This window comes from Dipodomys merriami, unplaced genomic scaffold, assembly GCF_024711535.1.
Source record: "Dipodomys merriami isolate MVZ:Mamm:240054 unplaced genomic scaffold, mDipMer1.0.p SCAF_7, whole genome shotgun sequence".
Classification (NCBI taxonomy): domain Eukaryota; kingdom Metazoa; phylum Chordata; class Mammalia; order Rodentia; family Heteromyidae; genus Dipodomys; species Dipodomys merriami.
In genome coordinates this window covers 38,982,409-39,010,091 of record NW_027206290.1, presented here as the reverse complement: position 1 = coordinate 39,010,091, position 27,683 = coordinate 38,982,409, and the positions used below count along the sequence as shown (strand labels likewise).

Below are 27,683 nucleotides of genomic sequence, written 5' to 3'. Positions count from 1 at the left end.
TTTCAATTTATTTTAGGGTGTTTTATCTAGTGAAATTATAAACACTTAGCATTTCCCATATTATGCTACTAAATATTTAAATTTTTAGAATGATAGTTTTATCTTCTATAAAAAACAAATTTGTTAAAACTTTTCTAAATTGCAATTTCAAAACAACTTTTATTATCTTCTTCCTTAAATGTTGACAAACATCCAGTCTAGTATTTTAGTATAATAAATAAGTTCTTTTTTTGTGAAGACTAAGTCCACAACTTCATGGAGGAGTGTCCTCACTTGAGCTATGCCCTCAGTTCATAGAATAAGTTTAGAACCCACCTCTCCCAAAAGATTTTCTTCTGACTTCTTTTTGTCTTCAATTTCTTTTTGGTACTTGTTAGTCATTTCTGCAAATTTTTGTTTTGAACTTTCCACTTCTAACTCTAATTTACTGATCTTTAAATAAAAAAAAAAACATGAATGTTAGTGCATGTTGTGGATCACTTGAACGTATTCCATATTCATTTTGTAATTTTCTGAATTTTTTTATTGTGAAAATACCACACAATTACGTGGGCAAGATAATGAGTACATTTCTTTTTTTGGGGGGGGAGGTCCGGTCATGGGGCCTGAACTCTGTTCCTGGGCGCTGTCCCTCAGCTCTTCAGCTCAAGGCTAGCGCTCTACCACTTGAGCCACAGCGCCACTTCTGGCTTTTTTCTTTTTGCTTATGTGGTGCTGAGGAATCGAACCCAGGGCCTCAGGCATGCAAGGCATGTGCTCTACCACTGAGCCACCTTCCCAGCCCTAATGAGTACATTTCTTATCAAGCATTGTTGCCTCCTCCTTTGTTTCCCCTTCCCATCCCTTCTCATCTCCCCCCCTCACCAAAGTTGTAAAGTTTGTTTTTCGACATAACGTCTTGTACATCTCATTGTTGCAATGGGTACGCCTGTATCCCTATTTTTTTTTAGGGGTCCGGTCGTGGGGCCTGAACTCTGGGCCTGGGCGCTGTCCCTCAGCTCTTCAGCTCAAGGCTAGTGCTCTACCACTTGAGCCACAGCGTCACTTACAGATTTTTTTCTTTTTTGCTTATGTGGTACTGGGGAATCGAACCCAGGGCCTCATGCATGCAAGGCAAGCACTCTACCACTGAGCACCTTCTCAGCCCCATGTATCCCTATTTAAACAATTTGTTTTTTCCCTTCTCCTTCACAAATTATACCAACATCAAATACAGTGAAAACGGGTTACACTGTGGGGAAGGGACATAGAGATATCTTATAAATATGTTAGAAACAATAGCAAGAAAGAAAAAACATTTGAGTCCTTATCTTGGGGTTCATTTTGCCTAACATCAACTTATCTGACCGTTTCTGCTTGTCTCCAACATATACTAGTTATTGCAAATAAGGGAAACCATGGGACTGGCCCAAATTTTCTTAATTTTCAAATGTCACTTATTCATAGTAATTTCTCAAAGTGAGATGTGCTTCATTTTTCACAAAGCCTAGCTCATCCCTTAGAATATGTATTTAAAAGTCTTGACATGCAATATAAAGTAAGCAAATGCAAACTTATTTTTATTGAACTTAACAGCATTTAAATTGGTTAGAACCAGTTCCATATGTCTTATGACCATAATTAACTGATCAAATGGATAGAAAAGCCACACTTTTTCCTCTTTTTTTTTTTTTTTGGTTGGTTCTGGGGCTTGAACTGAGAGTCTGGGCACTATCCCTGAGCTCTTTTTACTAAAGGCTAGCACTCTCACTTTGAGCCACAGTGCCACTTCCAGTTTTTGAATGGTTAATTGGGAATAAAGGTCTCATGGGGACTTTTCTGCCCAGGCTGGCTTCAAACAGCAATCTGAGCCTCCTGAGTAGCTAGGATTACAGGCATGAGCCACCAGCACCCTGCTAAAACGCACACCTTCTAAGAAAAAGCATATTACTTCTGCATATTTTGTGCATAAATATCACTAAGTTGTATAACTATGCTTCAAAAACAGTGATTATAAGCTGGGCATTGATTGCTCATGCCTATAATCCTAGCTGCTCAGGAGGGTGAGATCTGAGGATCATGGTTCAAAGCCAGCTTTGACAGGTAAGTCTGTGAGACTCTTATCTTCAATTAATCACAGAAAAGGCCAGAAGTGGTAGAGTGCTAACCTTGAGCAAAAGGAGATTAGGGACAACATCCAAACCCAGAGTTCAAACTCCAGGACTAGCAAAATAAAAACCAAAAACATTAATTATTAAAGAGAGAAAGGAGGGTCCTGAATTAGCATCTACTCTCCAAATTAACTTTTATCTTAGGGATAAATTAGAACTGGGGAGAAATATATATAGCAGGGACAGGAACTGAAAGAGAGAAGCTAAGTGATTTCACAGTAAAACGGGTTGTATTGTGTATCTATGAATTATCCAATAACTTTAAGGCACAGAATATTACCAATATTGATAAAGGTGCTGAGTGACCCTCTTTATTATTTACCCTTCTCTCCTCAAAATTTTACATCTTAATTATTTATAAATATTCACTATTTTCTGTTCTTCTAGTTTTATTGCACAAATATCTACCTGCAAGTAATACTTGTTTTGAACTTCAAACAAATGTTTTCACAGCATGTGTATTTTTGGTCTTTCTATATTCAACAGCATATTCAGTTATTTATGTCAATAAAGTTCACTCCTTTTTTTCTGGTTGTAGTGTTCCATAATATGAATATAGTACAATTTATTTATGTATTTATTATATATACTTAATACTTTAAGTGTTCATCCAAACATTTCCTGGGGCAAATATATAGAATTTCCCTAAGTGTTCATCCAAACATTTCCTGGGGCAAATATATAGAATTTCCCTATAACATATATTTAAGATTGAAATTTCTGGGTCCCAGAAATTATTTAAGAAGCTGAGTGCCAGTGGCTAACACCTGTAATCCTAGCTACTCAGGAGGCTGAGATCTGAGGACTGCAGTTTCCTGCCCAGGCAGGGAAGTCCATGAGACTCTTTTTTTTGTAGGGGGGAAGGGGGGGATCCGGTCGTGGGGCCTGAACTCTGGGCCTGGGAACTGTCCCTCAGCTCTTCAGCTCAAGGCTAGCACTCTACCACACTTGAGCCACAGCGCCACTTCCGGCTTTTTTCTTTTTGCTTATGTGGTGCTGAGGAATTGAACCCAGGGCCTCAGGCATGCAAGGCAAGCACTCTACCACTGAGCCACCTTCCCAGCCCCTCCATGAGACTCTTATCTCCAATTAACCACCAGAAAATTGGAAGTGGCGCTGTGACTCAAGTGGTAGAGCACTGGTTTTGAGCTAAAGAGCGCAGGGACAGCACCCAGCCCAGAGTTCAAGAGCCACAACCAAAAAAAAAAAAGCTTTATAATTCGTAAGTAATTATCACTCATTCATGTAGCCTTAAAATAGGAAACTGACAAACCCACAAAAATAGGAACCCACAAAAATCATTTGTATTTCAACACATCTCGATTAAGTAACTAACAAAATATAAGAAAAAGACATTTAAAAACACAGAATTAAGAAATGAGAGCATTTCCTCCTTAAATGCTGAGGGCATTTGCCACTCAAGCCAGTGAGAGTTGGAGATTTTATTCATTTCTCCTCAAAGGTTTTTAAAGTACAAATTGATTTTCTTTAACAACTTATTTCTATCACTTATTTTGTAGTCATTTTTTATTCCTGCCATGAATTGATCAGTTTTATCTGTTATCAATACTACTATGCAAAACTCTTCATTATTTATTATTGTTTGTTTCATTTGACACTCTTTTGCTTTCAGCTTTTTTCCTTGGCTAATCTGGATAATTTTTATTGATTGTAAACTTAGGAAACAACTAAGTGGTCTTTTGCCATTAAATGTATCATTTAATATAATATCATGAAATATAAAAAAAAAGAATTAAAAAGCATACAAAAATAATATAAGTATTCTTGCTAATGGAACACGCAAGCCAACCACCATAAGATACATTTTGTTTTCAGATACCTAAGCATATTTAAAATTAATTTTAACTATAAAATCTTAAATTTTAAATTCATTTTTTTTTTTTTTTTTTTTTTTTTGCAGATCCCAGGGCTTGAACTCTGGGCCTACGTGCTGTCCTTGAGCCTCTTTGTGCTCAAGGCAGGCACTCTCACTTGAGCCACAATACCACTTTGAGGGCTTTTTTTTTTTTTTTTTGGTCAGTCATGGGGCTGACCCTCAGCTCTTTAGCTCTTCAGCTTAAGGCAAACACACTCTATCACTTGAGCCATAGTGCCACTTCCAGTTTTCTGGTGGTTAATTGGAGATAAGAGTCTCATGACTTTCCTGTTAGGGCTGGCTTTGAACCATGATCCTCCTATCTCACTCAGCCTCTGAGTATCTAGGATTACAGGCGTGAGCCACTGGCAGCCAATATCTAAGGCTTTTTCTAAGTAGTTAATTGGAGATGAGAGTCTCATGGGCTTTTCTGCCCTGGCAGAACCATGATCCTTATATCTCAGCCTCCAGCATGGCTAGGATTACAAGTATGAACCACCAGTGCCTGGCTTTAAAATCTTCAAAAGAAACTGTATCTAGGGCTGGGAAGTTGGCTCAGTGGTAGAGCGCTTGCCTTGCATGCCTGAGGCCCTGGGTTCGATTCCTCAGCACCACATAAGCAAAAAGAAAAAAAAAGCCGGAAGTGGCGCTGTGGCTCAAGTGGTAGAGTGCTAGCCTTGAGCTGAAGAGCTGAGGGACAGTGCTCAGGCCCAGAGTTCAGGCCCCACGACCTGACCCCCCCCCCAAAAAAAAGAAACCAGTATCTTCATGAGGTCAGTAAAGATTTCTTATAGCAAAATTTACAATATTCATAAAAATCTGATCAATTAGTCCATTAGAATTTGAAAGATCTATGTATCAAAAGGCACCATTAAGAAAATCAATAGGGGTTTAGAGACAAGGCTCAGTTGGTAGAGTGCTGGTCAATGAGTGAAAGCAGCAGGTATCAAATTAGAGTACCAGTCAAAGCAAGAAATGAGAAAGTGAGAAAGCAAGAAAGAAAGCGAGAAAGGGAGGAAGGAAGGAAGGAAAGGAGGGAGGGAGGGAAGGAGGGAGGGAGGGAATAGGCAATTGGGCACCAATGGCTCACAGCTGTAACCCTAACTGCTCAGGAGTTTAAGGATCATGGTTGAAGCCAATGTGGGCAGGAAAGTCTGTGAGACTCTTATCTAGAATTAACTAAAAAACATTGGGAGTGGAGTTATGGCTCAAGTGGTAGAGTGCTAGTAGCCTTGAGTATAAAACAACAACAACAACAACAGAAAACCTCAGGGACAGCACCCAGGTCCTGAGTTCAAGCCTCAAGACTGGCATGCATGCGCATGCACACGCACACACGCACACACGCACACACATACACACACACACACACACGAAAGAAAAGAAAAACAATATACATATAAATAGAAAACACTAATAACATTATTTGACAAATTACACATATCCATAATATTTCATTAATTATTAAAACAATAATAGAAGAGATGAGCATTTAAAAATAAGCAAAGGCAAAAAAAGAAAGAAAGAAAAGGAAAATCAATCTGCTTGATTAAAAGAGAAAGGATTTAATGGCACAATTTCCAAGGAAGATACACAAGTGGCCAAAAACACATCAAAGCATGCTTAATATCACTCACTAACCATTGCAAATCAAAACTATAATGAGATGTCACTCACATCCATTTGTAAAAACAAAAAAAAATTGTAAAAGGGTTAGGGTTAGGGTTAGGGTTCTTAGAATCTCGTTAAAATTTGTGTTAAATGAAAAAAAAATAGTAAGAATTGATGAAAGTGGGGCACCAGTGGCTATAATCACCTATAATCCTAGCTACTCAGGAGGCTGAGAGCTGTGAATCATGGTTCAAAGCCAGCCAGGGCAGGAAAGTCTGTGAGACTCATTATCTCCAAGTAACTATCAGAAAATGGGATGTGGTGTTATGGTAGAGCTAGCCTTGAATTTTTGCCCAGGGATAGTGCTCAGGCCCTGAGTTCCAGCCCTGTGACTGACAACAACAACAAGATGGTAAGATTGTAGAGAAAAGGGCTGGGAAGGCAGCTCAGCAGTAGAGTGCATGCCTTGCAAGCATGAGGCCCTGGGTTCGATTCCTCAGCACCACATAAACAGAAAAAGCCGGAAGTGGTGCTGTGGCTCCAGTGGTAGAGCAATAGCCTTGAGCTGAAGAGCTGAGGGACAGCGCCCAGGCCCAGAGTTCAGGCCCCATGACCGGCAAAAAAAAAAAAAAAAAAGATTATAGAGAAAAATCTGTGAGCAGTATTTGTTAGAACACTAAATAGTGCAGAAATCGTGAGAAGTCGTCACATTACCCCTCAAAAATAAAAAGGTTGGTGGAGGAGTTGAAGAACAACAACAAAAATTTACTGCTTTCAGACTGGAGACATGGTTGAAGTGGTAGAGTGCCAGTCAAGCAAGTGCAAGGTTGCCACTTAAGACTCCAAACTGCTTGAAGATTAGTATTAAGTGGCAATCATTTAAAGAGTTAGGGAAAATACAGCTTAGGCATCATAAGCGAAATTCTAGGGCTTTGTTTTCTACAAAGTTGATGGGTCACCTGATACACAACCCTTCTGCTTTTTGGAGTTTTTTTTTTCATATAGAGTCTCATGCTTCTGCTTTGGCTGGCCTCAGACTGTAATCCTCCTACTCTTGACTCCTGAGAAACTGGGATTCTAGGCATACACCACCATGGTTATCTAATTTAGACTCCAAGTTCCTCCCCAAGTTTATTAAATCACACTTTGCATCGTATGAGCAAAAATACACTACACATCCAATAAAGAATGTACATACTCTTTTCTTTTTGGTGCCAGTCCTGAAACTTATGTCTGGACACTGTCCCTGAGTCTTTTGTGCTCAAGGCTAGTGTTCTCCCACTTGAGCCACAGCTCCACTTTTGGTAGTTAATTGGGGATAAGAGTCTCAGGAACTTCCTGCTTAGGCTGACTTTAAACCAAGATCCTCAGATTCCAGCTTCCTGAGTAACTAGGATTACTTTTAAGTTGACAAGATGATTCTAATCCAGCAAAATCACAGATAGGCTTTCTATTACAATATTACAGTATTAATACCCTCAATCCAAACAAATAATCACTGAAAGTAACTGTTACATGATACATTTTCATATATATATTAGCATTTAAAATAAAAATGTCCAGTACCTTTATTTCATAAGTGTTCAGCTGCTTGCTTTCTGCTGTACTCTTTTTTTTCAACATCTTATTCTGTTAAAAGTTTAAAATAATCACATTTAGTTCTAAAGTGATTCCTATAGTGTTACTGATACAGAATTAAATTACTAATGGAAATGAAAGCATTATTCTCTAAATCTATAGTGAAAATACAGGTTTTTGAGAATATTTATAAACATACCTCCTGATGAAGTTCTTCAACACACTTTGTTTTAGATTCAACTTGTTTTCTTAAATTGTTATACTGAAAAATTATAAGAAATTACTGAATTTTATTCAATATTTCAGTCAAAATGAGCAATTTCATACTAATATTACATAAAATAAGACAGGCTCACTTCAAACATCATGCTGTTAAAGAATTCCATTACTGTAAAAATTATCTTAATAAATATTCTAACACAAATTTGAAATTAAAATTTTGGATTTTTTTTTTTTTTTTGGTTCCAATCATGGCGCCTGAACTCTGGGCCTGGGCGCTGTCCCTCAGCTCTTCAGCTCAAGGCTAGTGCTCTACCACTTGAGCCACAGTGCCACTTCTGGCTTTTTTCTTTTTGCTTATGTGGTGCTGAGGAATCGAACCCAGGGCCTCATGCATGCAAGGCAAGCGCTCTACTACTGAGCCACCTTCCCAGCCCTCACCTAAAATTCTAAAACACTGAATTAAGCGACACTATTGTTTCTTTTTTTCAAGTATTTTTTTAAAGACAGTGTAAGTCTCACTATGTAGCTAGCTCAAGCTGGCCTGGAACTCAATATGTTCCTACCTCAGTCTCTCCAGTGCTTAGATTACAATGTGTACCTATGTGCTCAGAAGCAAGTGACTTACCTATCCCAAGCCAACAAGGTCTCTTTTAGACAATTCAAAAACAAACTAGGGAAGAAATCTCTCTCTCTCTCTCTCTCTCTCTCTCTCTCTCTCTCTCTCTCTCTATATATATATATATATATATATATATATATATATGGGTATGAAAACATTATATATATTATATATATAATGTTATATATAATATATATAATTATATGTTTTCATAGTTATATATATAATTATACATATAATTATATATAATGTTTTCATACCCACTTGACTAATACAAACGTATTAGAAGGCAAGAGTGTGTTTTTAAATTTTTAAAACAGTATTTTCATTTTCGTAGAAAAGCCACTCAGCCCCTCTGTACAGTATGTTCACAAAAAATAAAAAATTAAAAAAAAGAAGTAATATTAAAAAAAAAGAAAATCCACTCAGATTCAGAATTATCTATCTAATGAAAATATTTTTTTAAAGGCAAGAAAGCAAGGAATCTGTTTCTTTTCAATTACCACTGTAAAGTGAGACTAGAAGGCTTGGGCTAACACTAAAGCTTGAACCTATCCAAGGCAAAACCAATGACGAATGCAAAAGCAAATGAAGAATTCAATCTTATACAGAACCTTCAAAAGAAACAGTCCTAGCCGGGTACCAGTGGCTCACACCTGTAATCCTAGCTACTCAAGAGGCTGAGATCTGAAGATCACAGTTCAAAGCCAGTCGGGGCAGGAGACTCTTATCTCTAATAAACCACTCAGAAAACCAGAAGTGGCACTGTGGCTCAAGTGGAAGCATGCTCACCTTGATCTGAAGGACAGTGCTCAGGCCCAGAGTTCAAGCCCCACAATCGACCAAAAAAAAAGGAAAAAGAAAAAGTGCTCACAAGGAAAACTTTCAGAGAGGATATAAACTTCAACACAGTCTTAAAGGAATTCCTATATACAAAATTCCAAGGGCTCAGAAAAATAGCAAAAATAAGGCTCAAGTGGTAAAAGCTAGAAGAATGGACAGACAATAGAATTAGACCTGAAAAGATATCAGGTATCAGAATTACCAGATACAGAATATAATGTAGATATAATTAATATATTTGAAGAAATTAAAGACTTGTAACTAAGGGGACCGTAAAAGACAAGTAAACTGATTTGAAAAGGAGCTATTTGGAATTTCTACCAATACAAAATTTAAGTAAAATTTAAAAGTTAATGCACAGAAAAATCAATTATTTATTCATCTTATCAAATAACTATTGCACAAATTTAAAGAATATCACTTTGACTCTGGTGCTGATGATTCACACCCAATAATCCTGGCTGCTCAGGAGGCTGAGATCCTGGAGGATCAAGGTTCAATGCCACCTTGGGTGGAAAAGTCCTTGAGACTTCATCTCCAATTAACCATACAAAACAAAAGCCAGGTTGGAGGAGACATGGCTCAAGTGATAAAGCACCAGTCATGAGCAAGCAAGTCAAACAAATGCTCACTAATTTAAGTTCCATGGACAAAAAATAAAACTCTGATATATCATCCAAGTATTACTTCGCCAGAGCGAGCACAATGTTGCCTGTATTTAGTCCTCTATTCTTCAGAGCATCAAAATTTATTTCCCTTAAGAGTTAAAGTTGAGGGCTGGGAATGTGGCTTAGTGGTAGAGTGCTTGCCTAGCATGCCTGAAGTCCTGGGTTTGATTCTTCAGTACCACATAAACAGAAAAGGCCAGAAGTAATATTGTGGCTCAAATGGTAGAGTGCTAGCCTTGAGCAAAAAGAAGCTCAGAGACAGCATCCAGGCCTTGAGTTCATCAAGCCCAGGACTAGGAAAAAAAAAAAGAAGAAGAAAGAGTTGAAGTTGGTAACTACTTAAATTTTTTTTTATTGTCAAGGTGATGTACAGAGGGGTTACAATTACATAAGTAAGGTAGTGATTGCATTTCTTGTCAAACTTTTTACCCCTTCCAATAACTATTTTTCTACTGCCAAGTTTGCCCTTAAAAAAATATTTAATTGGCCAGGCGCCAGTGGCTCATGCCTGAAATCCAAGCTACTCAGGAGGCTGAGATCTGATGATCATGGTTCAAAGCCAGTCCGGGCAAGAAAGTCCATGAAACTCTTATCTCCAATAAACCACCAGAAAACTGGAAGTGGCGCTGTAGCTCAAGTGGTAGAACTTTAGCCTTGAGCTGAAGAGCTGAGGGACAGCGCTCAGGCCCAGATTCAAGCCCCACCACCGACCAAAAAAAAAAAAAAAACAAAAAAACAAAAAAACAAAAAAAAAAAAATATATATATATATATAAATTGTCCAGAAAATATACTCTTTGTATGTATGTAACTGTAACTCCTTTGTATATAATTTTTATAATAACAATAAAAATATTTATAACTATCATTATTAGAGTCCCCCAAGATGTACGCATTTATACTAAAATGATTTGACTGCCACTTCCCTATCATGTTTTCTGGTAATAAAATTATAAAGTGGTAATAAAAATTATAAAGTGTTGGGCACTAGTGGCTCATGCCTGTTATCTTAACTACTCAAGAGGCTGAGATCTGAAGACTGCCATTCAAAGTTAGCCCAGGCAGAACAGTTCCCATGAGACTCTTATGTCCAATTAACCACTCAAAATCTGGTAATGGAGCTGTGGCTCAAAGTGCTAGAGCACTAGCCTTGAGCAAAAGAGCTCAGGGACAACACTTAGGCCCTGAGTTCAAACCCCATGACCAACAAAAAAAAAATTTGTATCCTTTTTAAATTTAAATTATTTTCAAAACTAGAGCTCATTTTTGTTATTAAGAGTTCATTTCAGCAGAGCATTGGTAGTTCATGCCTATAATCCTAGCTATTCAGGGGATCTGAGGATTGCAGTTCAAAGCCAGCCTGAGCAGGTTAGTTCGTAAGACTCCTATCTCCAATTAACTACCAAAATACTAGAAGTAGTTGTGTGGCTCAAGTAGTAGGGTGCTAGTCTTGAGCAAAAAAGCTCAGGGATAGCATCCAGGTGCTGAGTTCAAACCCACAACTAGCAAAAAAAGAAAAGTTCATTCCACAAGTGGAAATATAGCTCAAGTGGTAGAGTACTGCCTTTTGGGAGAAAACTAAAGGATAGACCCCAGGTTGAGAATTCACACCCAGTACTGACACACACATACACACACGCAAAAATTAAAAGGCATTTAAAATGTATTTGACAGAATGCCCAGAAATTCTCAAAGGTTAAACAATTTCTATTTATGTATTTTATTTACCAGAACCTTCTGATTAAAGAAAATGCTATTTATTATTTGAGATCAGAACTTCAGAAATTAAACTGTATTTTCCAGAAGACATTATATGGAAAGTCAAATTTAAGGCAAGTTTGTAGTGAGATTAGAGAAAGAAGAAGTAAATTAAGATGGCAGCCAGGCAAGTGAAAACTCTTGAAGAGAGCATACACTGTTCTGCAACAATCTCGATCATAAAAATGGAAGCAATATCTAGGAATTATTTATATAGGCACATCGCCATTTTAAGGATATCCACAAATGAATGTAGCTGCTTAGATTATGAAATTTTGAGGAAGGGAAGAAAAAGCTAAGAGTTTGTTGAGATCATTCAAACAATGAATGTCAATCTTTTCAAAGAAATCTAAAATAAAAGTACTGTATTATCTCAAAAACTCCAAAAAGAGAATTTAGATTTCTTTGTATAGACAATCTAGACTCTATTGACAATCTAGACTCTATATTGAATCTATATAATGTCTATAGAGTCTAGATTGTCTAGAGACTCTATATTGTCTATAGAGTCTAGACCCTCAGAATTCAGTTACACATACATTGTTACAAAAGTCCCCTACTCCCCAAGTAATTTTTTAAAACTTGAAAATACCTTGTTTTCTAATATCTTCATTTGTTTATCTCTTTTTAGAACTTCACATTCAATGTTTCGAGCCTAAAAGATAGTATTTGACATCAGATGTAAAATGTTAACCTTTATATTTTCTTCTTTTAGAAATTAAGTTATTCAAGTATTATATTTTCATAAAAACATTTCTCAGCTCTCCCAGCTTATTTTAATGTCCTTTAAAAAATCATATTGTATGTGCAATGATACTTTAACTAGCTTGTTTTAATTATCTCACAATATATACACACTTCAAAATATTACTTTGCCTATATATGGTATATTACTTTGTATATCATTCACATGACATTTATCTGTCAATTTAAAAAGAAATCAGTACATATATTAAATTTATATGCCAATATTCATCATTCTTACCTTAGCTCAAACTTGTTTTGCATCATTTTATCAGCAACACCAAATTTATCTTAAATTTTAACATAAATATATGTTTATGTCTCAAATCTTTTACAAATATTTGTTATTTATAATCCTGTAACAATCCAATAAGATATGTAGGATAAATATTATCTACTTTAAAGATGAGGAAATTGATGTTCAAATTTGGTAGATATAAAATACAAAATATCTGAACTAAGGCAATGAAGTGAAGAAGAGAGTAAATGTCAAACAAATCATCTAAAAATATTTATAACTTGAATTCTTTCTAGAAACCTGTTTCAATAGGTAAGGTAAAATTCAACCAGGTAAAGTTGTAATAAGTTAACAATTTGTTATGTATTTCATTTAACTCATTATCATCAATATTTTCTACATTAGCAAAATAATTGCACTTCTCAATTTTTAATAAGATGATTTGGATTTATATTAAACATCAAATTCAGGTTTTTCCCTATTAAAACACCAGGCTTAGTGCTTTGATGTAGCCTCTGATACAAATTTTTAACCATTTAATTACATACTATGTATTTTGTACATTAAGTTCATTTTTTGATTTTAACTAATAAATGAAAAGCTGAAAGAAAACAAAACCAGCTTTTCTGATGGCAAGATGGTATAAAGACTAAAAATCCAGCTCTTTTGCTTGTAGTCATGTAGCCATCCTTTGGAGGTTTCTTTCATTTTTTTGTACTGGTCCTCTGTCCCTGAGCTTTTGTTCAAGGCTAGCACTCCTACCACTTAAGCCACACCTCTATTCCCTGCTTTTTTGGTGGTTAATTGAAGACAAGAGTCTCGTGGGACCTTCCTGCCCAGGCTGGCTTCAAAGCATAATACTCCCATCTCAGGCTCCTGCATAGCCAAGATTACAGGTGTGAATCACTAGTGACAACATGGAGGTTCATTTCTTAATTTGAAAAATTAGGACAACAACAAATTCCAATTAAGTAAAATAACACACAAAAAAAATCAAGAATGTGTTTGGCCCATTTGTTGTAAGCCTCAAAAAATTATTTTTTAGTAGTTTTGTAGCCTTCTAAAGTATAAATATAACAATCCTCAAAACAATCTCTTCAATATGAGCTTCATACTCCTAAATTCAACTTATATGGATTTAAACAACACTCCTCTAGAGTAAATTCCACGTATCTCTCCAGTCTTACCTCTATCCATCACCATCTTTTCTCTCTCTCTCTCCACTACTAACATTACCTTAAGCTACTCCTATATATTCAGCCACAATAAATATACTATGCTCTCTAATTTGGAGCTGTCCATATAATATGCTTTAAAAAAAACAAACAAACTAGAAAGCTGGGTGCCAGTGGCTCATGTCTTTATTTCTGGCTACTCAGGAGGCTGAGATCTGAGGATCACGTTTCAAAGCCAGACTGGGCAGGAAAGACCGTGAGACTCTCATCTCCAATAAACCACTAGAAAACCAGAAGTGGTGCTGTGGCTCAAGTGGTAGAGTGCTCGCCTTGACTGAAGAGCATAAGGACAGCGCCCAAGCCCAGAGTTCAAGCCCCATGACTGACCAAAAAACAAAACAAAACAAAACAAACCAGGAGTATTCTTCCTCTTACACTGTTGTCCATCTCTCTACTTTGCACTAATTCCTATAAATCTAAATGAACTAAATGCCATTTCTAGTAAGCTTTCCTTGACTTAAATTTAAATGTTCTATGGGCTCCAACAGCATCTATACAAAATACCAGTGTTTTGGTCTGTCCTTTGCAAGGATTCCTTTACTGTAAAGCCACAATAATTCTGTTGATTCATTTAGTTTGACAGAGGCTAACTGACTCCAGGAGTGAGTTTGCAGTTCAAACCTGTCAGACTACTATATCCCCTTATCCACATATAGTAGCTCAGTAATAAGAAAACTGGGCCAGAGTCTTCTCCAAGATTTTTTTCAAAATTTTCAAGATTATTTTGAATAATATTCCAAATTATTCTAGCATCTTTCTTCTCTTATTTCATTTTCAAATATTAAAAGATACCATCTCCCCAATAAAAATTTACCTTATCACTACTGCCTACTGAAGCAAATAAAATCTGAAATGAGTACCAAAAACAATGCCTGGAACATAGTGGGAACTAAAAAATAATTGTTGAATGAATTAACACAAAGCCTTCAAAATCTAGCTTTGTATTTTGGCATGATTTTCTCCAACTCTGTATGCTATGTTCTACAGTGTATAGTCACATCACATACTTTGCACTATCCCAGTTTCATGACATTCTTCATTAAAATCTTGCTATCTGAACTTGGGGAAAAATTCCCTGAAGTTCAATACAAACTTTTCAGAATATGTGCTGTATTACCACAGCACAAACCTTTTACTTAACCCAGAAATATAAATTGGCATTAAATAGAGCATTTAAAATAAACCTAGAATTATACAACTATTACTTGCAGATACAGATCATATGGATCCAATTTTGTCTATTACTTTCAGTAATAATGGTCTATGATAGTACCTAGGATCACTAGCTAAACAATGTCACTTATTTTTAGATATTTGATATTACAATCTATTGTTAAGTGTAACATACATTTTCTTCACTCTTGTCCAATTTACACTTAACTTCATCTCCTTTCTGTTTTAGCTCTTCTTTCACAGATTTCAGTTCATTCCTGTTAAAATACAAATGAGAATCATTATAATCCAAATTATATCTTCATTTTCTTTTTTTCTGAGGTTTTTTAGGACTATTATTTTTGTTGGCTTTCGTTTTCATAGTTTGGTAATTTTTCATTAATTGTATAATTGAAAAATTTCCACTCACAATAGTAAAATAATTCAGGGCTGGGAAGGTGGCTCAGTGGTAGAAGGTTTGCCTCGCATGCATGAGGCCCTGGGTTTGATTCCTCAGCACCACATAAGCAGAAAAAGCCAGAAGTGGTGCTGTGGCTCAAGTGGTAGAGCACTAGCCTTGAGCTGAAGAGCTGAGGGACAGTGCCCAGGCCCAAGGTTCAGGCCCCATGACTGACCCAAAAAAAAAAAAAAAAAAAGAATTCTAAAGCCTATCCAAAATATAAAAGTTACAAATCCTTAGAACAATTCACTGTTTGTTTTAAATTATCAGTAGATATTGACTATAACAAATCAATAACAAATATTAACATAATTAAATGTAACTAAGTTTATATTAAACATAATGCTAATTTATTGTAAATCTAAATGACGTTTAGTATTAAGTTAATTTAAATACTAAGTGTCATAAAGTTAAACATCATTTCTTCAGATATTTAAATACATTTGAGTAAGTTTGAAAGGAAGGGATGCTAGGGGAAAAACAAAGGAGGGGGTAACAATGCTCAATAAGAAATGTACTCATTAGGGCTGGGAAGGTGGCTCAGTGGTAGAGCGTTTGCCTTGCATGCCTGAGGCCCTGGGTTCGATTCCTCAGCACCACATAAGCAAAAAGAAAAAAGCCGGAAGTGGTGCTGTGGCTCAAGTGGTAGAGTGCTAGCCTTGAGCTGAAGAGCTGAGGGACAGCGCCCAGGCCCAGAGTTCAGGCCCCACGACCGGACCCAAAAAAATGTACTCATTATCTTACTCATGTAACTGTAACCCCTCTGTACAGTATCTTTACAATAAAATAATAAAAAAATATTATTTAGTAAAATTTGATTGTTTATAGGGTTTGAACTCAGGGCCTGGGCGCTCTCCCTGAGCTTTTATGTTCAAGGCTAGAATTTTACCACTTTAAGCCACAGTGTCACTTCTAGTTTTCTGGTTGTTCTTTGGAGATAAGAGTCTCGCGAACTTTGCTGCCAAAGTTGGCTTCAAATCACCATCCTCAGATCTCAGCCTCCTCAGTAGCTATGGATTACAGTCATGAGCCACCAGTACCCAGTTTAGTAAATAATATTACTGGAAGAGTCATATATAAAATTGCTTATCAATGATTATAAGCAAAGGCCAAATAGTGAGCATTAATATTCAAATATTATAATAGCTGATGTAATTAGAAATAACTTTAAGTTTTTTTCTAAATTTTCTAGATATGGTTATATACCTTAAATAATAAAGAATTAGAAAGTTTGTAATGCTTTAAAATTAATTTTCATCTAATTGCACTAGGTATTTCAATATAAAGTATAAAACAGACATTATTATAATTTTACCTGTCAGAATTTCATACAGTAATTTAAGTCTAATTTTATTTTATACAATATTCAACATATTTAATCTAAATTAATCTTATAGTAACTTATCAGAAAAGATACTAAAAATCTTTTAAAGACCAAAAAGGCCAATTCATGATAAATCTTGCCTTAATTGTGTTTCTTTTTCTTGTAGATTTTCTATTTGTTTCAACATTTCTTCTTCTTGCTTTTTGGTATTCTAAAGAGATAATCAACATTGTTTAAACTGTTTTGTTTCAACAAAAAGAAATATTTAATACTTTTATCTATTATCATAAAATATATTTAGTTATATATATTGCAAGAGAATAGTTTATTTTGGATAATTCCACCCTATCCTGCAGTCTTTTTTTGAACGGGTTTGAAATCAGGGCCTGAACACTCCCTGAGCTTCTGCTCAGGGCTAGCCCTTTACCACTTGAGTCAGAACTCCATTTCTGGGGTTTTTTTGACTGCTTTATTAGAGATCAGAGTCACATGGGTTTTCCTATCCACACTGGCTTAAAAACACAATCCTCAGGTCTCCTGAGTAGCTAGAATTATAGGTGTGAGCTACAAGTATCCAGCTATGTTATTATTTCCCTAAAAATCTCTGTATAGCACCTAGCAAAACCTGTTTTATTTCACTATGCTACTTTGAGCCTTGTATTCTTTGTTTATATTATTTGGGCCTCAAGGAACATTTCACTTTTATTGTTACTTAACTAAACTCATAATTCATCTTTTAAAGCCAAAGTCAATGCCATTGTTCTCTGATGTATTCCTTTCCCAAGACAGACATAATCTCAAAACCTCTAATATTACTTTTTCTACTGACAACACACATGCAAAAAGCTGAAAGTGGAACTATGATTCAAGTGGGAGAGTGCTAGCCTTGAGCACAAATGCTCATGGATAGTGTTCATGCCCAGGAGTTGGAAAAAAAAAGAAGAAGAAAAAGAAAAAAAAACACAGACAATTTACACCTGAAAGCACAGATATTTTACAACGGAAGGCATCTTCACAGGGCCATATATTCTAAACCTTCCAAAGTTTAAAGGTAAGAAGACAAAGTCACTAGTAATTTGTCAACTCACATTAATATCTTCTTGCTGTTTCTTGAGCTCTAGGGTCTTGTCACTTGCTTCTTGTGCAATTTGTTTGTTTTCTAATGAAAGCTTGCTGCAGCTTGCAGTTAATTCTGTATTCTTAAGTCTATTTAAAAAATATATTACATTAAAATACTTATGTATGAAATGATGTGATATTTGAAATATTCTTAGAACAGCTAGAAGTATAAATAAAACAAGATTGGTCATTAGCCAATAATTCCCAAAGCAAGGGGAAAGATTCATTTTGACTTATTATTTTATTCCCTTTACTTTGTAACTATTTGAAGTTTTCCATATTGTTTTCAAAATATCAGTGTTTCTTTGCATGTTCCCCACATTCCCACGCATCCTGTCATTCCAAAGAACAATACAATTGTTTGCATAGTTTTCAACAAATTCTGAAGAATACATTACTTTCCCCATATATATATGTATATATTCTAAGAGGTAGACTATGAGAAGTAAACATATATATAAATATATAATATATATAAATAATATATGATATATAAATATGTAATATATATATAATATATATATAACATATATATATATATACTTCTTATAGTCTACCTTAGAATTTTTTTAAAATTTCTGATAATTTGACTAGAGTACTATATGAAGCATGAACTATTTTTAATTACTTTCACTGAAATAAAAATGGCTTTAATATTTATACACAACACTAAACCCTGCTCATACAAGGTCTCTAAACAATTTTTTTGTGTGTGCTAGGCCTTGAACTCAAGGCCTGGTCACTCTAAGCTTTAGTGCCTCAAGGCTAGTGCTCTACCACTTTAAGCCACAACTCCACTTCTGGCCTTTCCAGACTGGGCTGGCTTTGAAATGCTATCCTCAGATCTCAGCCTCCTGAGTAGTTAGAATTACAGATATGGACCATCAGCACCTGGCTCTCAAAATGTGATATACTGGGAGAGACTACTATTGTTATCACTAGCAGCCAGACCAATCATAAATGAAGAAAGAGTAATACGTGGCCCTACAATTTTAGGAGCTACTATTTTCTCTTCTTATTTGATATTATTTGAAATTCAAGGAAAAATCAAGTTGTTTGCTAAGCAATGAAAACTGAAAAGCAAACATACCATAAGTAATATAAATCAGTAAAAATTATGAATTTTTTCCATGGGAAAGTAAATATACCCAAAAATGAAATACAGTTAATCCACATTGTCCATGATTTTCATATTTATGGAATCAACTAATTACAGATCAAAAATATTCAGGAAAAAACTACATCTGTACTGAATATACAGACTTCTTTTACTTGAAATTGTTTCCCATATAATACAGTAGTACAACTTTTATATGGTATATTTACATCATACTAGGTACTATAAGTAATCTAGAGATTATTTAAAAGATATGACAGGATATGCATAGGTTGTCAACATATTTTATATCATTTTATATCTGCATCAGCAAATTTAGTATCTTTGGAGGGCCTGGAAACAATCCCAATGAATATACAGGGATGGATAACTGTTTTTTTTTGTTTGTTTTTTTGTCAGTAGTGGGGCCTGAACTCTGGGCCTAGGCGCTGTCCTTCAGCTCTTCAGCTAAAGGCTTGTGGTCTACCAGTTGAGCACCACATCTGGCTTTTTCTGCTTTTGTGGTGTTGAGGAATCAAACCCATGCATGCGAGGAAAGCACTCTACAACTGAGCCACCTTCCCAGCGGATAACTGTATGTTGATCTACATGGTTTAACTTTATTATATGTATCCTTTTATGGGAATGTTATATACTTCCTCTAGCAATAAAATTATTTTAATCTTTAGGAACAAAGTGAAATTTCAAATTCATTTATTCATATAGTGAAAAAATTTACTAATTTATTATTACAAAAAAGCTTAGTAATTGATTAAACTATTTATATAGAGATAGAAACATACTTCTCTTTTTCAAGCTCAGTTTTCAGATCTTCAGCTTGTTTTAAACAATGCTGCTCACTTGTTGCAAGTGCTGCTAACTGTATTTCCAAATTATGTACCTCTTTCTGCAAAATAAATTATATTTCTATGACAAGTCTTTTTCCAAGCTTTCATTTAAAAAGCATAATCACACTTAGTATGCCAAATCACGTATCTGGCAAAAATTTGCCAGGATGTCATGTATTTTAAATATAAGCAGATCTAATGTGATAACCATTTTAATTCCAAAGCATTAACAAATGATATAAAGTAAACTCTGTTTTAATATTCTGAGATTCAACCTGGGAAATGACTTTTATGTATTATGAAATACTTTTTATCAATTTTACTCCACCTAAGTAGCTAATTCACTAAAACGTTACATTACAAAGGAAAAATATATTAACCAATGAAATCAAATAGAATTGTGTAACTTTTTTTGGGGGGGGGTGTCTGGTCGTGGGGCCTGAACTCTGGGCCTGGGCGCTGTCCCTCAGCTCCTCAACTCAAGGCTAGCGCTCTACCACTTGAGCCACAGCACCACTTCCAGCTTTTTTTCTTTTTGCTTATGTGGTGCTGAGGAATCAAACCCAGGGCCTCATGCACGCAAGGCAAGCGCTCTACCACTGAGCCACCTTCCCAGCCCCTCAAATAGAATTGTATAACTTAAGATGACCTTATTATAATAAAAAGATACAACATAACTGTGTATGGACTAAAATAATAAAGTAGATTAATTTAAAAATAATACAAGTCCTATAAAATTTTTATAAATTAAGAATCTACCTTAATAAAGGCTAACTTTCCAATATATTACTTTAAAAATCTTCAAAACTTGCAGCAAGTGAAATAATACCTTGAATATTATCCTCCGAACTTAGCCTCTTAAATAGCTAGAATTACAGGCATGAACCACTGGAGCCCAGCCAGAATAAATACTTTTAATTTTTTTTTTTTTTGGGTCCGGTCCTGGGGCCTGAACTCTGGGCCTGGGCGCTGTCCCTCAGCTCTTCAGCTCAAGGCTAGCGCTCTACCACTTGAGCCACAGCGCCACTTCCGGCTTTTTTCTTTTTGCTTATGTGGTGCTGAGGAATCGAACCCAGGGCCTTGAGCATGCAAGGCAAGCGCTCTACCACTGAGCTACCTTCCCAGCCCCCGAATAAATACTTTTAAATACAAATTTGCCAAAAAATATTTCACAAATCAAATAGCTACCCCATAATCTATTCTATAAATCTATACTTTTAATATAACATTTGAAACAAATTTTTTCTTTAAACAAACTTCTCTGGTTTGCAGCAGGCTAGTAAGTTCTTGTTCTTTTCCTTTTAATTCTTCAACAATCTTCTCAATTTGTTTCTTTTCATCTAACAGCTTTTGATCTTCTGCCTGTTTTAAAAATATTGGCAAACTGTGAGATCCAAATTTCAGATTTTTTTTTTTAATTTTTTTTTTTTTTTTGTCGGTCGTGGGGCTTGAACTCTGGGCTTGGGCGCTGTCCCTCAGCTCTTCAGCTCAAGGCAAGCGCTCTACCACTTGAGCTACAGCGCCACTTCCAAATTTCAGATATTTTGAAAATAATTAAACTGCCCAAAGAAAATTATAAGCTTCTTTTTGGCTAAAATTCCTTTAAAGATAAAATAAACCTTTATTAACAAAGTCAAAAAATGAGTATGGTGACAAAGAATTTAATAGAGCCCTGGAATAAAGACAGGGTGTGTGTGTGTGTGTGTGTGTGTGTGTGTGTGTGTGTGGGTGGGTGTGTGCGTGTGTGCGTGCGTGCGTGCGTGTGTGCGTGCGCGCGGTGTGTATGTGTCCTGAACTCACTTCATGGGCACTTCCCTAAGGTTTGTTTTTTTTTGCTCAAGGCTAGCACCCTACCATATCAGTCCTCCTTTGTCCTTATAGTATACTAAAATGTGTTTCCCTAAATGTATCATGCAATACTCACTTTTTTTTCTTCCATAGTCATGTACGTTTAATTCCTCTTTCACATGATAAATGGCAAAAAATTAATGAGAGCTGTCATCACTTCCTTAGTTTTCTCAAGTGTTCTAAAATCTCTAGTTTTTATTACCATTTTTCCCTATGAAATGATTCTGAATTAACCTAGTCCCTAAAATAGCTCACTGTGTCAAGTAAATTAGAGAATTTAAGTCCTTAACCCTAAATATTCAAAAAATAACACCTAGAACTAAATAAAATGAATTTGAAAGGGAAGAACTGAAGAGCTAAGAAAATAGCTCAAGAAAAAAACATAAATAATGAAAAAATGCTGAGTCAAATCACGAAGAAAATGCAAATCAAAACCAGTAAGAGATGTCATCTGACCCCAATTTAAAATGACTATCAAAAAAACCAAAAAAAATATATTATATGTACATTTATATATGTGTATATGTGTGTGTGTATATATATATATATATATATATATATATATATATATACGAGAGAATGCAAATGTTGGCAAGGCTATTATTAATTCTAGTATTATTTTTCTCTTTCCTTTTTATTAGTATTGTTGTTATAATTATTTATAGTTTTTCAATTGTTTTTACCTATTTGCTTATGCAGTGATAGTGATTAAAGCCTGAAACTTTATAGTTTACAAAGGTGCTCTAACACTAAGCTATATTCTCATCTCAGAGGAGAACTGACCCTATTTCCATCCCTAAACTAGTCCTGCTTAAATGTTAGTGGGTATCTCAACTTAACAGGAAGGAAGCAGGGCACTGGTGGCTCAGACCTGTAATCCTAGCTACTCAGAAGGCTGAGATCTGGGAACCGCAGTTCAAAGCCAGCCCAGACAGAAAAGTCCATGATACTCTAATCTCCAATAAAAAAAAAAAAGCCGGAAGTGCTACAATGGCTCAAGTGGCAGAGCACTAGCCTTGAGCAAAAAGAGCTCAGAGACAGGACCCAGGCCCAGAGTTCAAGCCTCCAACCAAAAACAAGAACAAAAAAAAGAATAGGAAGGAGCGAGGCCCCGGTGATGACATAGTTCAATTATGTAACAATTATGTAATATATAATTATATATTAATAAAAATATACTGTAATTAATACAACTATAATGAAGCCTTATCCTACAAAATCATTAAATATTATTCTACATGAATACTAAAAATAGGTACTGAATAAATATGTTGCATATCTTTTTTAAAATTGAATCTTTGTGGAACAAAATCCAATTTGGACACTCCAATTTCTCATTTCAAGTTCCTAGAAATTTCTTTCTTATCTCCAAGTAAACCTAATACCTAACTCCAAGATATTAAGAAATCTTTTTAAACTCAAAGATCAACATAACTATTTTGTGACGTAATTCTGTTTTATTTATAAAACTTTTTAATACTGTACACTACTAAGCACTATCTACCGTGGTTACCAACCAAAAATACTTAATATTTATTAACTACCTGCATAGCCATTATTTAAATGTGCCATCAACATTATATATTTTGACCCAAACAACCACACGTAATAAAATTACTACATTATAGCTGTAGGTTTAAAACCAAACATATTTTTATATTTTAGCTTAAAATTAGTATAAAATCTTCATATTTTAAGAGCCCAAGTCAGTGAACTCAGTATTATTTTGGAAGGTAATTTATATATATATATACATACATACATATACATATATATATATAATATATATATAATACTATATACTTACCAAGACTTTTTTCAGTTCTTCAAATTCTACTTCTTTGTTAATTTTAAACTTAGTCATTTCTTCTGAAATAAGCAAAAGAATATGAATATGCTAAAAGCTAGATTAAAATAGTAGGAAATCAAAGAGAAGAAATAATGTCTTCTGAAAGGGAAAAAATAAAGAGATAGATTAATATAAGTAGAACATATAATAAGCCTGGAATAAACATATAGTAACTTCAAATCAACTATGCAAAAGTAATAATGCATAGCTGAAAGAAATGGTGCCTTCCTGCAATTCAGAGGATGAAGGTGAAAGAATCAGGAATTTGAAGCCAGCCTGAGATATATAGTGAGACACAGTCTCAAAAAAATTCAATAGTAAGCCGGGTGCTGGTGGCTCACACCTGTAATCCTAGCTACTCAGGAGGCTGAGATCTGAGGACTGCGGTTCAAAGCCAGCCCAAGCAGGAAAGTCCGTGAGACTCTTATCTCCAAAAAGCCACTAGAAAACCAGAAGTGGTGCTGTGGCTCAAGCAGTAGAGCGCTCACCTTGAGCTGAAGAGCGCAAGGACAGTGCCCAAGCCCAGAGTTCAAGCCCCACAACTGACCAAAAAAAACCCCCAACAACTCAATTGTAATAACTGATAAATATTAATAGCAATGTTTCCGTAAGGTTAATTCCATAGCCAAATGAGCCTCAAATTCATAAAGCAAAATAAGCAATGAGCTACATAAAATATATTAAAATATAGTCTATATGTGTGTCTTTACCCCCAATTTCTCGGAGACTTTAACTACCATTACTAATATATACCAACTCTAAGTAGAAAAAAATTTTGATTTCTCCTACTACACCTCAACACCTTGTTCGAATATAAAACAAAAATATTTGATTAATCTATCTGCTCATTCAATGTCAATTTCTCACTTTTTCAAATTCCAGTTAACTGAACATTTTTCTTGAATCCTTATGATATTAACAAAAATAATAGAATTGTATTAACTTGCCAATCTCCCTTATATCAACAAAATTATAATCTCAAATATCAATTATAGCTCTTTTACAATGTAATTTTCTGTCTTTATCATCTGAAGCTTGGTAACATTTGATATTAAGAACACTCTACTATTTTTACTTTACCAAGACCTTGCATTATGTTCATTTCCTGTTTCCTCCCTAAGTCCTACTTTCTTTTATAACACCTTTCCTCCCTGCCACCCTAAAAAATAGTGCTTTGCAATGCTTTTCTGTACTTCTGAGTAGGACATTATGCTAATAAATTAAAAGGTCTCTTCAGACCAAATCTCCTACCTTTTTTTCTTTTTTTTTTTTTAATCTAAAATGAGATTTATTGCATTTCATGCAGTTTGAAGTCCATGCAGCTAAACCTTTTTTTCTTAAATTTTAAACTACCTACAAAATTCCCTCTTATAACCTATAACCTGAATGTTTGTATAGGGCCTGAAACATAGTTTTGCTCACCATTAACCATTATTAATAATTGGACATACAACAGAATTATTGAAAAATTTCAGTCTAAATATTTAAAAGAACTTGTAATAATGTCCATGATGTTTAAAGAAAAACCAATAAAATATATAATGCCCATTCATAATCTAAGAGAAAAACTTGTCACTTGCAAAGTTTATTTAACCAAAGAACTTCATTTTAGATGAAAATAATTTATTTTTGCCAGGCCTGGGGCTTGAACTCAGAGTTTGGACACTGTTCCTGAACCTCTCTGGTGTTCAAGGCTAATGGCTCTACCACTTGAGCCACAGAGCCACTTCTGGCTTTTTCTGTTTATATGGTACTAAGGAATCAAACCCAGGGCTTCGTGCATGCTAGGCAAGCACTCTACCACTAAACCGCATTCCCAGCCCACTAATTTAGTTTTTAAAAACTTAAGGACTAAGCCAGACACCCAGTGGTTCATGCCTGTAATGCTACTCAGGAGGCTGAAGATTTGAATCATGATCTGAAGATCACAATTTGAAGCCAGTCCAAGCAAGAAAGTCTGTGAAACTCTTACCTCTACTAAACTCCAAAAACCAAGCCAGAAGTGGAGCTGTGACTAAAGTGGTAGAGTGCTAGCCTTGAGCAAAAAGATGCTCAAGTAGAGTGCCCAGGCCCTGAGTCCAAGCCCCAGGACCTGCACCACCACCACCCCCCCCCAAAAAAAAAGGAAAAAAAAACGACTAAAGTCAATGGACTGAGTATATTTCTATACTCTCATCTGGATCCCATAAAATTAAAAAGCAGATATAAGGAAAAGTGCATATGTATGTATACACACATATTTGCACAAATGCAGAGAATAACCAGGAAATAAAATAATAAGTAAAACAAAGTAAAAGCAAATCAAACAAACTGCTAAATATGTGCAGTGAGGTAGAAGGAAAGAGTGGTTTGATGGCTAATTTAACATTCTGTGTTCCATTGGGTTATTCACAATTATAACCTAAGCTACAAGAATGTGCATAAATTCTAATAGCAAAAAAACATAATTTATCTGGATTTGAACTATTCAGGGTCAGTGAAGATGAAAAAAGCTTCGAGTCCTCTAAGAGAAGAAGCTCTTCAATTAGTTTCAACTTATAAGTAAGATACTAAGAATCAGGGCTGGGAAGGTGGCTCAGTGGTAGAGCACTTGCCTTGCATGCCTGAGGCCCTGGGTTCGATTCCCCAGCACCACATAAGAAAAAAGAAAAAAGCCGGAAGTGGTGCTGTGGCTCAACTGGTAGAGTGCTAGCCTTGAGCTGAAGAGCTGAGGGACAGTGCCCAGGCCCAGAGTTCAGGCCCACGACCAGACCCAAAAAAAAAAAAAAAAGATACTAAGAATCAGAAACAGGGACAAATAGTGAATAAATGACAGCAGTAACCTCTCTACAAACTATGTTGAAAATGAACTATACAACTGTGGGTAAGGAGAGAAAAACTGGGAGAGAAAAAGGGAAGGCCTGATATTGTTCAAAAGGAATGTAATATTTATCTGACTTATGTAACTAACCCCTCTGTACATCACCTTTACAAATAACAATAAATAATTTAAAAAAGAATCAGAAGCAATACTAGATGCCAATTAAAAGTGAGGGACCAAGATGGCGATGGGGCAGTAGGGAAACACCACAGCTCTCCCCAACCAAAAAGAGTGTTCAAGTTCCAACGCTTAATCTCCCCAAGAGACCGACAACAACAAAAAGACGAACACCCAGAGAAAAACAGGAGGTGGAAAATAACAGAAAAGATAGAAAAAGAATAATTTCAGAAGAGAAGCGTGAAGACCCCTCCCCCAATTTTTACTGGCCCCGCAGCAGCATGCCAAGCAGTGGCCAGCCAGCCCAGCAGGGGCTGCCAGAGTCCCAGAGACACAGAGGTCTGCCTGCAGATCACCCATGCAGAAGCCACTGGTCTGCAGACCCGCTGATCGAACAGAGAAACCTACCAACCGGGAGTCTGCACAAAGATCCCACCCCCCACTCCTCACTCTCCATCTGAGCAAAGAGGCTCCATCCCGCCAAAGCCACTCCACCCCACGGCGGGAACCCCAGAGCTACATGGGATGCCCACAGAACACAAGAGCACAAGACTTGCAAGGAACTGGTATGAATCCAGAGAGCGCAAACAGAGACAAACCCTAGGGCTTAGAACCTACAAGAAGGCTGCTGAGTCCCAGAGACACAGGGGGCTGTCTGCAGATAACCCGCGCAGAAGCCACCTGAGGTACCAGTGTCAGACCTGTCGGTTGCGACAAACGGAGAGCTACACGGGTCACCCACAGAACACCAGAGCAGAAGACCTGCAAGGAACTGGTGCTGATCCATGAGAATGCAAACAGACAAACCCCAGCGCTCAGAACCTGTATGGAGGCCCCGCCCCCCCCCACCCCTGGGGCAGAGGCCAGAGTCCCATCCCGCAGTGCGGACCAGGCAGAAATAGAAGAGAATCAGACAGAGCCACCACCGCCCAGCTCAGCCCGCAACCACCCCAACTGAACGCTGACTGCAACGGCAACCAATGACCTACATCACACAGAAACTAGCTCCAGGTTGAGTACCCCACAGGGGACAGTGTATCCCTCAAGGGAGACCAGAGCTGGTGGGAATCCCCAGACCCCGACCCAGACTCCCTACCCCAACACCTGGACCACAGGACCCACTAAAACTGGGAACTGTTTGAGAGCTCCACCAGCCCGCAAAGCACACTCAGCTGGCCAGGCTAGAGCAAGAGCGCCCCTGGAAGGGGGCTTAAATGCCCAAGCCAGGAACAGTGCCCCTGGGTCAAGACACCCAACAGTAGAAGAAATTTGAACTGTGTACCCCAGGCTGCATAAGCTAGGTGGTATACACAGCAGCACAGGCCCAACCAGCATGCCCCAGGTGGGGGACAGGGACCAGGCCTGGGGATCCGGTGCCTGAGCAACACAACTGACTCCTCCCAACTGAAGTGAGAAGCTGAGCATACGCCTCAGCAGAAGGGAGAAAAACAGGGAACTGCACCCCCTGG

At 36.4% G+C, this 27,683-nt stretch overlaps 1 protein-coding gene across 1 annotated transcript in view; it reads right to left on the bottom strand.

The window, feature by feature from the left end:
* Window positions 1-27,683, bottom strand: part of Sycp1 (synaptonemal complex protein 1) — a 114,705-nt gene that overhangs the window by 44,903 nt on the left and 42,119 nt on the right. Inside the window, exons 16-25 of the mRNA XM_070006408.1 lie at window positions 23,196-23,257; window positions 20,798-20,902; window positions 19,496-19,599; window positions 17,566-17,683; window positions 16,618-16,688; window positions 14,890-14,971; window positions 11,917-11,979; window positions 7,415-7,477; window positions 7,204-7,266; window positions 316-432 (exon numbers count right to left, since the gene is read on the bottom strand). Coding sequence (XP_069862509.1) covers window positions 316-432; window positions 7,204-7,266; window positions 7,415-7,477; window positions 11,917-11,979; window positions 14,890-14,971; window positions 16,618-16,688; window positions 17,566-17,683; window positions 19,496-19,599; window positions 20,798-20,902; window positions 23,196-23,257 — 848 coding nt within the window. The remainder of the gene's footprint in view (window positions 1-315; window positions 433-7,203; window positions 7,267-7,414; window positions 7,478-11,916; window positions 11,980-14,889; window positions 14,972-16,617; window positions 16,689-17,565; window positions 17,684-19,495; window positions 19,600-20,797; window positions 20,903-23,195; window positions 23,258-27,683) is intronic.